This window comes from Chelonia mydas, chromosome 1, assembly GCF_015237465.2.
Source record: "Chelonia mydas isolate rCheMyd1 chromosome 1, rCheMyd1.pri.v2, whole genome shotgun sequence".
NCBI classification, from domain to species: Eukaryota; Metazoa; Chordata; order Testudines; family Cheloniidae; genus Chelonia; species Chelonia mydas.
In genome coordinates this window covers 2,229,934-2,244,555 of record NC_057849.1, presented here as the reverse complement: position 1 = coordinate 2,244,555, position 14,622 = coordinate 2,229,934, and the positions used below count along the sequence as shown (strand labels likewise).

The window sequence follows — 14,622 nt, the reverse complement described above, 5'->3', positions numbered from 1 at the left end:
TCTAAAACTAAAGGTTTATTATAAAGAAAAAAGAAAGAACAAGAAGAGAGATGTTAAATGGTAAAACTGTCACAGACATACAAAGACTTCAGAGTCTATATATCAGGTTCCCAGCAGTATTGGTGAGTTTGCTGGCTTGAAAGTCCCTCTGGAGCACATCCACAGCTTGGCTGGGTCATTCAGTCCTTTCAGAGCTTCAGTTTGTAGCAAAGTTCCTCCAGAGGTAAGAAGCAGGATTGAGGGAAAATGGAGAAACTGCAGATGCCTTTCACAGTCTTTTGCCATGTGGCCTGTGCTTCCTTTGTTTCAAACACAAGCTGCCCAGAACATGGCTTGAAAGCCTTAGAGTTCTGTCCATAGGCATCTCCCTGTGTGCCTTGCTGAGCCATGAGGTGTTTCTGCCTTCTCTCAAGAGGTCAGTTGTATGGCAGTGGTCCTCAATGAGCCATCAAGCTGGCTAGGCAGTGCTGATGCCAGACTGACTTGGGGTGTCACCCAGAAGCATGGCACAAGTTTGAAATACAGAAATATGCATCTATAACTCATAATACAAAGGTGATGCAAATGCACGCATGAGATTATCATATCTGGCAAATTATAACATTTTTGCCGATACCTCACGTGGTATATCTCGTACAACTCATTGTGATATTTTACTATATTAATATTCACCATTTCCTCAATTGTCCCCCAGACTCCATACACTGTTGCAACGCTGTTCTAGGTAAAAACTATAAAGAAGATTTATTAACTGCAGAAAGATAATTTAAAATCTATTAGCCCATCCACAGAAAAGTCCATCAGGTGGAGATAAGCTTCTTCCATGGCCCATTATGTTCACTGAGGGGCCATCAAGTTGAATAGTCCATTCACACCATAATTTTTCCATTAGCACCTCACATGACAAATTTTGTACAAGATTTGTTTTAATTATATAACAATGGTGAATACGGGGATGCCAGGGTGCTGCTTTGGGGGACAGAGTGTCACAGCAATATGTGTATGGAACTAGAGCTCTCTGAGGTCCAATTTTGTATTTTTATATAAGCCATATATCCAAGTCCTGGAAAAGACTGTATTCTGGTCTGTGCCACAGGAGAAAAGCAAGCCGAGGTATAGAGCAAAGGAAAATTAAAGAGTGATTTCCCCAGTACCCATCACACACACAACACGTGGCCCCCTGACGATGATTAGGGGTATGGAATGGCTGCCATATGAGGCGAGATTAATAAGACCGGGACTTTTCAGTTTGGAAAAGAGAGGACCATGGTGGGGGAGGGCATGAGAAAGGTCTATAAAAATAATGACTGGTGTAGAAAAATTGAATAAGGAAATCTTATTTACTCCTTTATATAACACAGGAACTGAGTGTCACCTAATAACATTAATAGGCAGCAGATTTAAAACAAAGAAAAGAAAGTATTTCTTCATAGTCAACCTGTGGAACTGTTTGCCAGAGGATATCATCAAGGCCAAAACTATAACATGGCTCCAAAAAGAATTAGATCAGTTCCAGGAGGAGAGGTCAATCAATAGCTATTAGCCAGGATGGGCAGGAATGGTGTCCCTAGACTCTGTTTTCCAGAAGCTGGGAGTGGAAGAGAGGGCATGAATCATTTGATGATTGCGATGTTCTTTTAATTTGCATGGAAGCACCTGGAATGGGCCACTGTCAGAACATAGGTACTCTATCTGTCCCTCACTGTAACCCATTAGATCACACTCTGTTTCCAAGCTAAGGTAGAACGCAGGAGCCCTGACGGGGTCTCTCTCTCTCTCCATAGACTTAGTAACAAAGTAAGAATATACATTAAAATTTTAAACCTAACCAGTATCCCTCAAGTGACCAGCCACAAGATGTCATGATATGCTAGTGTTAGAGCTGAGTGGGTCAAGTATTTATTTAATTTTACGTCTTTTAGATAGAAATTAGCTGATAGGAGCATTAAATGAATACCTAAATTACATGCAAAAAATTAGATTTTTCAAGAGACTAATGGCCCCAGGAATCACCCTTAAAGTTGCCACCCCAACCAAAATCTGTAATGGAGAAAATTTTAGGTCCCTTTATGAGTAAATAGCCGGAGCAGCCTGTCCCAGATCTGTTTGGTCCTCACCCCATAGATGATGGGGTGTAGAACGGGGGGCACGAGCAGGTAGGCGTTGGCAATAAGAATGTGGAAATGCAGGGCCACATTCTGGCCAAACCGGTGTGTGAGGAAGGAGAAGAGAGCGGGGATGTAAAAAGCCAAAATGACACAGAGGTGGGAGCTGCAGGTCCCAAAAGTCTTGAGTCGGGCATCCCTTCTGGGGAGTCTGAAGATGGCCCTGAGGATCTGGATATATGACACGGTGATAAAAAAAACATCCAGACCGATCAAACAGAATGCCACAGAGAGGCTGTAGTAACTACTGACCCGGATATCGGCACCGGCCAGCTTCACCACGGCCATGTGCTCACAGTACGAGTGGGGGATGATTGTGGTTCTACAATATGGCCACTGCCTCACCAGGAAGGGAAAAGGTAGTACAAGTATGCTGCCACGCAGCACCACGGCCAGGCCGATCTTGGACACCAGGGAGTCTGTCAGGATGATGGAATGTCTCAGGGGATCACAGATGGCTACATAGCGATCAAAAGCCATGGCCACGAAGATCCCAGACTCCATCGCTGAGAAGCAGTGAATGAAGTACATCTGGGTGAGGCAGGCACTAAAATCAATCTCCCTGGAATTGAACCAGAAGATGCTCAGCATTTTGGGCACGGTGGATGTGGACAGGACCAGGTCAGTGACGGCCAGCATGCAGAGGAAATAGTACATGGGCCCATGGAGGCTCGGCTCTATCTTCACAATCAACAGGATGGTGAAGTTCCCCAAGATGGCTAAGGCATAGATCACACAGAAGGGGATGGAGATCCAGACGTGGGCCGCCTCCAGGCCAGGAATGCCCATCAGGATGAAGGTGGAGGGGCTGGTGAAATCGGTTGTGTTGGAATCAGACATGGAGTAGAGAAGAAGGTGTCCGAATGTAAGGCAGAATGGTGTCTCCTGCATGTAACATATGTTCCCCCTGACTTCCTCTATGTTTCCAGGGTGTATGGTGAGGGTCGGAGTACAAAAGCCTAGACAGAAAGGCAGTGTTAATATTAGACGCTACATGCACTACTGGGGGCTGTTCTCATGGGTGAAGCAGATTGGTCACTCTTCACACACTGATACATGACATATTCATTATTCAGATAAATGAATTATTAACAACTGACCTTACTAATGTCAATTCCATATTTCATGGTGCTCCACATTTCAATAATTCCTACACGTCATGGTGTGGGAAACCTTAAGAGGCACCAGCAGGAAACACAAGTATGAATACTGATTATCCATCATTGTTCCTTAATCAAATGAAAGCCAGTTAGGAAGTCCATGCTGTTGGGAGTTCGACATCACCCTGTTGCTCAAAATCTGAGAGTGGAAAAAAATCAAACCTTTGCCAAAACACATGCCATGGGAAACATTCAAACTAGAACAGACCTCAGGGAAAGGACCTGAGCGTCATTGATAGCAGGTCCATGGACACACCTGTCCATTTGCAGCACTGGCCAAAACAAAGACAATATTCAGATAACTAAGGAATTGGATGGAGAATAACCTGTTCTGGTTATGCACTCAGTTTTGGTCACCCAATCTCTCTAAAGGATGTAGTATTTTAAAGGGGGTTTCCGAGACACGCTATGAGAATGAGGGAGGTTGTCATATGCGGAGATATTGAAAAGTCTGTAACAGTTGAGTTTGGGGAAGAGACAAAGAAGGTGGCATATGATAGAGGAGAGAAAAATAAAGAATGGAACTGATTACATTCACATGGACAGAGAACAGTTCCCAACCAGTAATATCTATTGACATTTAATGCTACAAAATGGTTAATTCCCCAAAGTTGAGGAAAATTATCCAGACATTTTCAAAAAGGATCTTGAAAAACTGGAGAGGTTGCAGAAAAGAGTGACAGAAATAAAATGGTTCTTTGTAACAACCATGTAAAAGAAGCGTTGAGAGATAAAAAGGCATCTATTAAAAAGTGGAAGTCAAATCCTAGTGAGGTAAATAGAAAGGAGCATAAACACTGCCAAATTAAGTGTAAAAATGTAATGAGACAAGCCAAAAAGGAGATTGAAGAACAGCTAGCCCAAAACTCAAAAGGTAATAACAATATGTTTTTTAAGTACTTCAGAAGCAAGAAGCCTGCTGACCAACCAGTGGGGCCCCTGGACAATTGAGATACAAAAGGAGCACTTAAAGACAATAAAGTCATTGTGGAGAAACTAAATGAATTCTTTGCTTCTGTCTTCATGGCTGAGGATGTGAGGGAGATTCCCAAACCTGAGCCGTCCTTTGCAGGTGACAAATCTGAGGAATTGTAACAGATTGAAGTGTCATTAGAGGAGGTTTTGGAATTAATTGAGAAACGTAACAGTAACAAGTTACCGGGACCAGATGGCATCACCCAAGACTTCTGAAAGAACTCCAGTGTGAAATTGCAGAACTATTAACTATGGTTTGTAACCTGTCCTTTAAATCAGCTTCTGTACCCAATGACTGGAAGATAGCTAATGTAAAGCCAATATTTAAAAAGGGCTCTAGAGGTGATCCAGGCAATTACAGACCAGTAAATCTAACTTCTGTACTGGGCAAATTAGTTGAAACAATAATAAAGAATAAAATTGTCAGACACAGAAAAGAACATAAATTGTTGGGTAAAAGTCAACGTGGCTTCTGTAAAGGGAAATTGTTCCTTACTAATCTCTTCGAGTTCTTTGAAGGGGTCAACAAACATGTGGACAAGGGGGATCCAGTGGACACAGTGTACTTAGATTTCCAGAAAGCCTTTGACGAGGTCCCTGACCAAAGGCTCTTACGTAAATTAAGTTGTCATGGGATAAGAGGGAAGTTGCTTTCATGGATTGAGACCTGGTTAAAAGATGGGGAACAAAGGGTAGCAATAAATGGTAAATTTTCAGAATGGAGAAGGGTAACTAGTGGTGTTCCCTAAGGGTTAGTCCTGGGACCAATCCCATTCAACTTATTCAGAAACGATCTGGAGAAAGGGGTAAACAGTGAGGTGGCAAAGTTTGCAGACGATACTAAACTGCTCAAGATAGTTAAGACCAAAGCAGACTGTGAAGAACTTCAAAAAGTGATAGGACAACAAAATGGCAAATGAAATTTAATTTGGATAAATGTAAAGTAATGCACACTGGGAAAAATAACCCCAACTATACATACAATATGATGGGGGCTAGTTTAGCTACAACTACTCAGGAAAGAGATCTTGGAGTCATTGTGGATAGTTCTCTGAAGACGTCCACGCAGTGGACAGCGGCAGTCAAGAAAGCAAACAGGATATTAGGAATCATTAAAAAAGGGATAGAGAATATGATGGAGAATATCTTATTGACCTTATGTAAACCCATGCTACCCCTGCATCTTGAATACTGTGTATAGATGCAGTCTCCTCATCTCAAAAAAGGTATAATGGAATTCGAAAAGGTTCAGAAAAGGGCAACTAAAATGATTAGGGGTTTGGAAGGGGTCCCATATGAGGAGAGATGAAAGAGGCTAGGACTTTTCAGCTTGGAAAAGAGGAGACTGAGAGGGGATATGATGGAGGTATATAAAATCATGAGTGGTGTGGAGAAAGTGAATAAGGAAAAGTTATTTACTTGTTCCCATAATATAAGAACTAGGGGCAACCAAATGAAATAAATGGGCGGCAGGTTTAAAACAAATAAAAGGAAGTTCTTCTTCACTCAGCGCACAGTCAACCTGTGGAACTCCCTGCCTGAGGAGGTTGTGAAGGCTAGGACTATAACAGGGTTTAAAAGAGAACTAGATAAATTCATGGAGGTTAAGTCCATGAAAGGCTATTAGCCAGGATGGGTAAGGACTGGTGTCCCTAGCCTCTGTTTGTCAGAGGGTGGAGATGGATGGCAGGAGAGAGATCACTTGATCATTACCTGTTAGATTCACTCCCTCTGGGGCACCTGGCACTGGCCACTGTCAGCAGACAGGATACTGGCCTGGATGGACCTTTGGTCTGACCCAGTACGGCCGTTCTTCTTACGTTCATCAGCAGCGGGTGGGGGTGCACAGAAAACTGTTACATTTTGGTCCATGATACTAGAGCAAACTTATCACCAGTAGAATAGGTCCTGGGATGCTTCATGGCTATGCAGAGTGGAAAGGACCACCAACCTTTTCTCTAGCCCATCATTTCCATGTTGCACTGCATTTGTTGAGAGGTGAGCTCCTCAGCAAGAGATAGGTACCTGTGATTTCTGAGACAGAAGCGTCTTCCCTGGGAATCCCCTTCAGGTGGCCGTGTCCCACACCTCTCTCACCCCAATATCTGCAGCAGCATCCCGCGCCGAGAGCTGACACAGGGGTGTGCAGCGTTTATAATAGAGCTCTGTGCAATCCCAGGGGGGATCGCTCAGCCTCTAGGGGAGAAGCAGCATCTGAATGTAAACAGGCTGGAGGCAGGCCTGTCTGCACTTCTGTGTTCTTTATCCCGCATTAGGAGTAAACAGTAATTAAGGAACCTGCCCACAGGGAGATGGGAAGTCTTGGGCTCTGTGCTGAGTCAGAGAGGAATTGGCTGCTCTGTGAATTTGTGCATATTTTAAAATGATAGTTTATTAGTAAAAAAAATAGGGATGATGCCTAGGTGTCCTTAGGGCCTGATACCCTGTAAATGCCCAGGATAGCTGGGTAGATAGTAGACAGACAGATCTGGAGAAAGGTCACTGAGGGGAGATACAAACCATTTCAGCAGACAGACAGGAATGTTGCTAAGGGATCAGAGATCAGTAATTCTCATCAGTAACTATCATCCTACTAAAACAAGGAGACGTCCTGTGGTATCTTAAAGACTAACAACTTTATTTGGGCATAATCTTTTGTGGGCTGGAACCCACTTCGTCAGATGCATGAAGTCTTCCCTTTTAAGCCCTGGAATGAGACTGAAAGAATTCTCCTGTCCGAGGTGAACGGGGCTGCCCTGTCCACCTCTATTCAAGTTACTAACACTGGCAAATATGGTTTGACCTTTGTCTGCAGCTAAAGGCAAAGGGATTTGGCTGGATTATTGTGTTGATTATTTATTATCATTATTTGTATTGTGGAAGCCTCCAGAGGCCCCGCTCTAGTTCAGAGCCATTTGTTCTGGATCCTTCATAAACACAGAAGCTACAGCCAGTTGCCCAAGGAGCTTATAAATCACATGAAGAGAAGACAGAGTTACTGTGTGTATCAAACGAGAAAGGGGACAAGAGGGGAGCTAGGGGAGCAACACCCCTAAGAATGGGTGGCTACTTCGGTTGCTGGGAGGGTTTGAGACATCTAAAATGCATGGCCCTGCCCTGCCTGTTAGAAGCGTGTCCCGGGCCTCTAAGACCAGAGCACGCCTTTGGGGGAACTAGATTGGGCCTAGCGAGAACGGGCCATTGAGTGGCAGCTGCACCAGACACACAGCTGGGAGCGCGTGGCTCTCCGTTAGCTTTTGTAACTCTGCTTTAGTTCTAATCACACCTCCCTTCCTCGACTGCAGTCTGTGCCTCCTTCTGATGATTTCCCAAGAAAACCCCTGATATCAGAGGGGAGCCCAGAAGAGAGGGCAGAGAAAAGAGGGCTGTAGTGAAGGAACAAAGGTGCCATTCTAGAGATCGAACAACTGAAAGCCCCCAAGGAGTTGAAACTTCGGGGTAATGCAGCAGACTCCGGGAAGAGATTTTTGAGATAAATCTATGCAAGCAGCTAGGTTTGGTGAGAAAGACCAGGAGAAAATTGCAATTTCTTAAACATTACAGGACTTGAGGCAGTGTCTACACTAGCACTTTTGTCGGTAAAGTTTTGTCGGCCACGGCTGTGAAAAAACACACTCCTGACGAACAACAATGCTGGCGTGGACAACGCTATGTCAGCAGGAGGCGCTCATCGGTGGCGGTTTAGTTATTCGTGCAGGAGAACTCTATCCATCGGCACAGAGCGGTTACACGGCAGACCTTCCATCAGCTCATCTACAACGGTACAGCTGTGCCACTGCAAGGACTGGGTGTAGCTATAGTCTCAGTCAGGCAGACAGAGCCGGTTATTACACAGTTTTGCAGAAATTTCAAGAGCCCTGAATAGAGCAAAAGAGCAAACGTTCAAAAGGCAAAAGTTCCACTTTAGAAGAGATAAAAAAGGCAAGTCCCTTTAAGAATTCCTGACAAATGTAAGCAGGGGAACAGTCCTGCTCCTGTGGGGAACTTTCCTGGCTTAAAGAAAAGGAGGACTTTGGCACCTTAGAGACTAACAAATTAATTTGAGCATAAGCTTTCGTGAGCTACAGCTCACTTCATCAGATGCATCCAGTGGAAAATACAGTGAGGACCCATTTTTTCATGTTCTGTGTGTATATAAATCTCCTCACTGTATTTTCCACTGCATGCATCCGATGAAGTGAGCTGTAGCTCACGAAAGCTTATGCTCAAATAAATTGGTTAGTCTCTAAGGTGCCACAAGTACTCCTTTTCTTTTTGCGAATACAGACTAACACGGCTGCTACTCTGAAACCATAAGGAGAGTGATGAGGTAAGGTGACCTATTACCAGCAGGAGAGTGGGAGGGAAAAAATCTTTTTGTCGTGATAATCAAGGTGGGCCATTTCCAGCAGTTGACAAGAACCTGCAAGGAACAGTAGGTGTGGGGGGGGGATAAACATGGGAAAATAATTTTACTTTCTGCAATGAGCCATCGACTCCCAGTCTTTATTCAAGCCTTAGTTAATTGTATCCAGTTTGCAAATTAATTCCAATTCAGAAGTCTCTCCTTGGAGTCAGTTGGCAATTCTTCAACAAAAAAACTTCAAAAACAGACTCCAACGAGAGACTGCTGAATTGGAATTAATTTGTATACTGGATACAAATAACAAAGGCTTGAATAAAGACTGGGAGTGGATGGCTCATGACACAAAGTAAAACTACTTCCCCATGTTTATTTTTCCCCTACTGTTCCTCAGACGTTGCACTTTGGACTTCTGGTCTTCTGCTTTCTGTCTGCATAACAAGAACCAGGGGAGAGGGTGAAGGGAAAGCCCTGTAACATCTTGGTGCCGAATTCGGATGCATCATGTTGGATGAGTGAATAGCAGCTAGATAAGTCCTCGTCCCCAACAGTCCACTGAATTTCATCTGCCATTGTGTTGCCCAGTCCCCTGTTTTGTGAGATCCCTTTGTAGATCTTCAGAGTCATTCTCACCATTTATTCCTACCCTTCTTTTAACAGGAGTACGTTGCAATGCTTTCAGGTTCATCCTACATAGCAAGCCTTTTGTTATCTTAATCACCCATCCTCAGTTTATAAACAAATTCCCTGCCCCAAGGGTGGAAGCCGCAGAGAACTCATCACATGAGTGACAGCTCCATCTCCGGTCTGGCGTGCACTATGACCAGACATCTGGTGCAAAACTGAAGGTGGGCTAGAGACCCCCATACTCCCTAAATGGTGCCTCTGCCCAGCTGGGCTCCTTCTGCTCCAGGGTGCGATGGAAGCTATTTCTGTCTGACAAGGAGCCTGCCTGCAGGTAAAATGCGGCAGGGGCTGCGGTGGGTTAATGACCCGTCACCTTCCCCAACCCTGCAGAGAGACTCCCAGATCCCTTTTTGATTGGACTTTCCAGTTGAAAAATGAGTACCTGGCAACCCTAAATGGCACCCAGATGCAGAAGCCAGACTCAAGCTGGTGGAGAAGCTAGGAGTTGAAGGAGGTCCCATATGTTTGGGACCCTTCATCTAGATAGATGGTGATGAGCTAAAGCATAACGTCCAAATGTGGCTGCAACCTTTAACATAGAGGATACATTGAAGTAGGTTGGCACAGGGGCTTTCCTAAGTTCATACCCTTTTAAAGTTAAGAGGTACACCACAATTTGGAACTTGGAAAGAACCCAAATAACCAGTTAGGACAAAAATAACAAATGTAATTCCTAACCACAAAAGGGCCATGGTAAAAAATGGATGTATATGATAATAAGTTAAAATAACGAATACACTAACCGATAGGAAAAAGACGATCCAACATTAGTAAGATGAGGAAATACAAATAAGGAAAAGGAGAAAAAAATCCCCTATTGAATATGCATGAAATATAATGGTGTCAGTGTAACATATTATAAAAGTGACATTCCAGCCTAGGGCTGGTAGGAGAGAGATGTAGTCCTTGGGAGGTGCCAGAATGATGGCCACTGGTGATAATGGGAAGGTGATGGTGATATGGAAGATGATGGCCAACGTTTCAAGTTGTTCTACAGGAAAAAGTGAGAATATATGGATGGGCAGATGTACATTCTGTAGTATCTCCATCTACCTTACTGAGTTGGGGTGTTTGTGACTGCGGTAAATACATGAATAAACTACATTTGTAAATATAAAGAGTTCCAATAGTGTGAGCATTGCAACTGTGCACATCAGGGTTCCCAACTAAAAATAGTTTAAATAAATTTCTCCCTGATCTTGGGGCAAGAACCTGTCAACCCTCAAAGTGATATCTGGGGATTCTTAAATAATCAGTATTATTAATACATAATCTAAAGAGCGGGCAACAAGATGTATCTGCCCACTACCCCTGGCTATAACCCACTAGACCCCACCCCTCTTCCAGAGCTGAGGGTCTCTCTCTCTCTGAAAAGTTAGTAACTAAGTAAAAATATACATTTAAATTTTAAACCTACCCAGTGTCCCTTAAGTCACCTGAAACAAGATGTCAGAACATGTTAATATTAGAGCTGAGTGAGTGTAATATTTATTTAATTGTATTTCTTTTAAACAGGAATTAGACACAGTGCTCCTGTCAGCTAATTGTTATCTGCAAAAAAAATCTAGATTTTCAAGAGCCGAAGTAGCCCCTGGAATCACAGTTAAAGTTCTCAACCCTTCACCAAAATCTGGGAGTGGGGGAGGGAGGTGGAAATGATCCAGTGAGTGACAGGGGGAGGAAGAATAGAGGAGCAAGTGACAAAGGTTGGGCCTTGGGGGGAAGAGGCAGAGCAGGGGTGGAGTCTTGGCAGAAGAGGTCGGGCGAGGGGCAGGGTTTTGTGGACCCAATTACCAGCAATTAGAAAGTGGCATCCCAGTGAGTTGTACATGAACTGATTCCCGAGGTTGGCATGCAGAATAAGGTCTGGGAAGTGTTTAATGTCTTTGTTAGGGGGCTTATTTCTTCACCCACTTACTTCTCTGATCCTTCTCGCATGAACAGAGAGCAACAATACCCGAAGTCCAAAGGTGCAAACAATTCGATGTTTATTGGGTTGAACTTCCAGCAAGCATGATTCCAGTTTCCTTCCTTAGTGTCCCCCTTCCCAGCTCTGACACCACAGAGCCTTACACCTGTGTCCCTGTTCCCATTCCTGCCCTTAGCCAAAAATGATTCCAATTTCCCCAGCCCCATTCCCTGTTCCCATTTCCCTCCCACGCACCCACCCATTCACTTCCTGACTGACTGCAGACTATACAGTAAAACTTGAGTTCTGCTTAGCTATACCTTAACCAATCATTTTCCTGAAATTTAACAAACCAATCCTAACATATTGTAACATGATTAGCTAACCCATTATATCCCACCACCTTAATTAGTTTACACCCAGCAAAATTAATTATACAGCAGACAGAAACAATCCCAGAACCAGACAGAGATTATACAGACAAACAATCGGGAAATGGGGACTACAGTGATAGAACAACACAGAAATGAGGATTTCACATCCCAGCTATTGATAAGTGAGTTCTTGCCAGACAGGATCCTATCAAACTAAGTTTCCTTTTACATCTTCGAGGCACTTCCCTTTCTCTGGAGGCGATAGGCATTATCAGGACAGGATTGTATCCTAAGAGCCCAAAAGCACCTTCTTTCAATGTGACTAGTTTGGAATGTGAGGAGGTGACCGGTCGCTTCCCAGCTTATGGCTGCCTCTGCTGCTTAGCAAAAGGCCTTAGCCTAAGCACAGGGCCTCAGACTGTCACAGTAAGAGAAGGCCCTTATACCGGCAGACAGTGATTTTGATTCTTTCTTTTATACCTCTAGAACTAGCTAAGTGATAAGAATACACCTAAATTCTTAGAGTCTAGGCCTTTACAGACAGGCCTGAATATCTATATCCTAACAGTCTTATTGCCAGTTTATTCAGGGATTCAGTGAAGAGGGCCCAGCGCCATGTCACCATCCAGTTCTGCAAAGAGCTTGGTCTGAGAGCCAAAGCAACAGGAGAAAGCTTTAGGTCACTTCATGAGTGAAGAGCCAGAGCAGCCTGTCCTGGATCTGTTTGGTCCTCACACCATAGATGATGGGGTTTAACATGGGGGGCACTGCAAGGTACACGTTGGCAATAAGAACGTGGAAATGTAGGGGCACATTGTGGCCAAATCGGTGAGTGATTAAGGAGAAGAGAGGTGGGATGTAAGAGACTAGAATGACACAGAGGTGTGAGCCACAGGTCTCAAAAGTCTTGAGTCGGGCATCATTTGTGGGGAGGCTGAAGATGGCCCTGAGGATCTCGATGTAGGACAGAGCAATAAAAAACCCATCCAGACCGATCACCAAGAATGCCACAGAGAGGCCGTAGTAAGTACTGACACGGATGTCACCGCAGGCCAGCTTCACCACGGCTATGTGCTCACAGTATGTATGTGGGATGATGTTGGTTCTGCAATATGTCCACCTCCTCGCCAGGAAGGGATAGGGCAATATGAGCATACCGCCACGCAGCGCCACTGCCAGTCCGATCTTGGCCACGATGGGGTTTGCCAGGGTGGTGGAATGTCTCAGGGGATGGCAGATGGCCACGTAGCGATCCAGAGCCATGGCTACGAGGATCCCAGACTCCATCACTGAGAAGCAGTGAATGAAGTACAGCTGGGTGAGGCAGGCACTGAAATCAATCTCCCTGGAATTGAACCAGAAGATGCTCAGCATTTTGGGCATGGTAGACATGGATGCGACCAGGTCGGTGACAGCCAGCATGCAGAGGAAATAGTACATGGGCCCATGGAGGCTCGGTTCTATCTTCACGATGACCAGGATGATAAAGTTCCCTAAGACAGCTATGGCGTACATGGTGCAGAAGGGGATGGAAATCCAGACATGGGCCTTCTCCAGGCCAGGAATGCCCAGCAGGATGAAGGTGGAGGGGTTGGTGAAGTCTGTTGTGTTGGAATCTGACATGGAGTAGGGGAGAAGGTGTCCAACTCGGAGGCAGAACGGTGTCTCCTGCATGCACCAGAGGTTCCCCTGACTTCCTGTATGTGCCCAGGGTCTAGGGTGATGGTCACAGTACAAATGCCTGGATAGAGAGACAATGTTAATATGAGACACTACATGCCCTACTGGAGGCTGTTCTTGTGGGTGAAGCAGATTGGTCGCTCTTCACACACTGAAAAATGAGATTTTCACTTTTCAGATAATGGACAAATTGAGAACAGTTCCCAACCAGTAATATCTATAGACACTTAGTGCTTCAAAACTGCTAATTCCCGAAAGCTGAGGCAAATTGTCATCAAGACTGGTTGGGAAGAAAAATTTAGAGAGAAGAATGGGAATCAAAATTGCGAGAGTCTTTAAGAGTTTATTAGATAGTGAAATGGCCACAATTCCACAGTCAAGAAAGTGGACAGCTTTATCTAACAACGCAGTTCAGTGGGAAAGGGAAGGCAACATGGGGAGAGCAATATGTAACAAATGGGGGGAAGGGAATATAGATATCAAGCAATACAAATTGGATGTTATAAAAATTGATAAGGAATGTTAAAGAAATCAGGGAAAATCCATGCTTGGCAGGACTACGGATCACCAAAAGTAGATCATTAAACATGTTAAGAACAAAAGAAATCCTGGAAAAGTTTCAGCCAGTACCTAGAGGGAGACATGTTGCAAAAAAGGTAGATGTGTTCATGACACAGATGTGTTCTGCATTCGAAAAGAAGCAGTATGAGATACTCCTATCACATGAGGTAATGAAATACTTTCCAGTCCATTAGCTGCCAAGGATGATGTTATACAGAATCTACAGTCGAACCTTAGAGATACAAGCACCAGAGTTACGAACTGACCCATCAACCACACACCTCATTTGGAAACAGAAGTACGCAAAATCAGGCACTGCAGAGCCCCCACCCCCTGCAAGTCAATTACAGGACAGTTCTGTGTTAAACGTAAAGCATTTTTTAGAAAGGTAAAGTTTAAAACACGATTTGAGAAGGTTAGGAACAATGGAACACCTGGTATGGGGTTAGTTCAAAAACAGTCTAGGAATATAATTAGTGCCAAGCAGCAACATGGTTTATGGAAAACATTTCTTGTCACATAAACCTGATTTCATCCTTTAAAGAGAATACACATTTGGTTGATCAAGGGAACCTCGCAGAGGCACTAGACTTTGATTTCTCTGAGACATTTTATTTAGTAGGGGAAAATATTCAAATAAAAAAATGAACACTGTACAATATCAGTGGAGCACACATAAAATGGACTAAAATCTGGCTAACTGACAAATCTCAGGAAGCTGTTGTCAATGGGTCACTGTCAGCGAATG

At 44.1% G+C, this 14,622-nt stretch overlaps 2 protein-coding genes across 4 annotated transcripts; both read right to left on the bottom strand.

The window, feature by feature from the left end:
* LOC102947268 (olfactory receptor 52R1-like) lies at window positions 1–6,443 on the bottom strand. Of its 3 annotated transcripts, none has more exons than XM_037889566.2 (2): window positions 2,083–3,005; window positions 1–146 (listed from the first exon to the last, which is right to left on the bottom strand). In XM_037889566.2, exons 1-2 carry the CDS (start codon window positions 3,003–3,005, stop codon window positions 89–91), a joined length of 981 nt encoding a protein of 326 aa, XP_037745494.2. In that variant the 3' UTR covers window positions 1–88. The 3 variants fall into 3 exon arrangements, with proteins under 3 accessions (XP_037745494.2, XP_043382258.1, XP_037745495.1); XM_043526323.1 differs by lacking the exon at window positions 1–146 and adding an exon at window positions 6,360–6,443 and having other exon boundaries at window positions 2,058–3,129; XM_037889567.1 differs by lacking the exon at window positions 1–146 and adding an exon at window positions 4,472–4,500 and having other exon boundaries at window positions 2,058–2,973.
* Window positions 6,444–12,308: 5,865 nt separating this feature from the next.
* Window positions 12,309–13,355, bottom strand: LOC102947048 (putative olfactory receptor 52P1). The gene has a single exon (XM_037889565.2). It carries the CDS (start codon window positions 13,305–13,307, stop codon window positions 12,309–12,311), a length of 999 nt encoding a protein of 332 aa, XP_037745493.2. The 5' UTR covers window positions 13,308–13,355.
* Window positions 13,356–14,622: the final 1,267 nt, after the last annotated feature.

Coding starts and splice junctions, on each gene's coding strand:
- LOC102947268 (XM_043526323.1), bottom strand. CDS start 3,056: ATGCAGGAGACACCATTCTGCCTTACATTCGGACACCTTCTTCTCTAC.
- LOC102947048 (XM_037889565.2), bottom strand. CDS start 13,307: ATGCAGGAGACACCGTTCTGCCTCCGAGTTGGACACCTTCTCCCCTAC.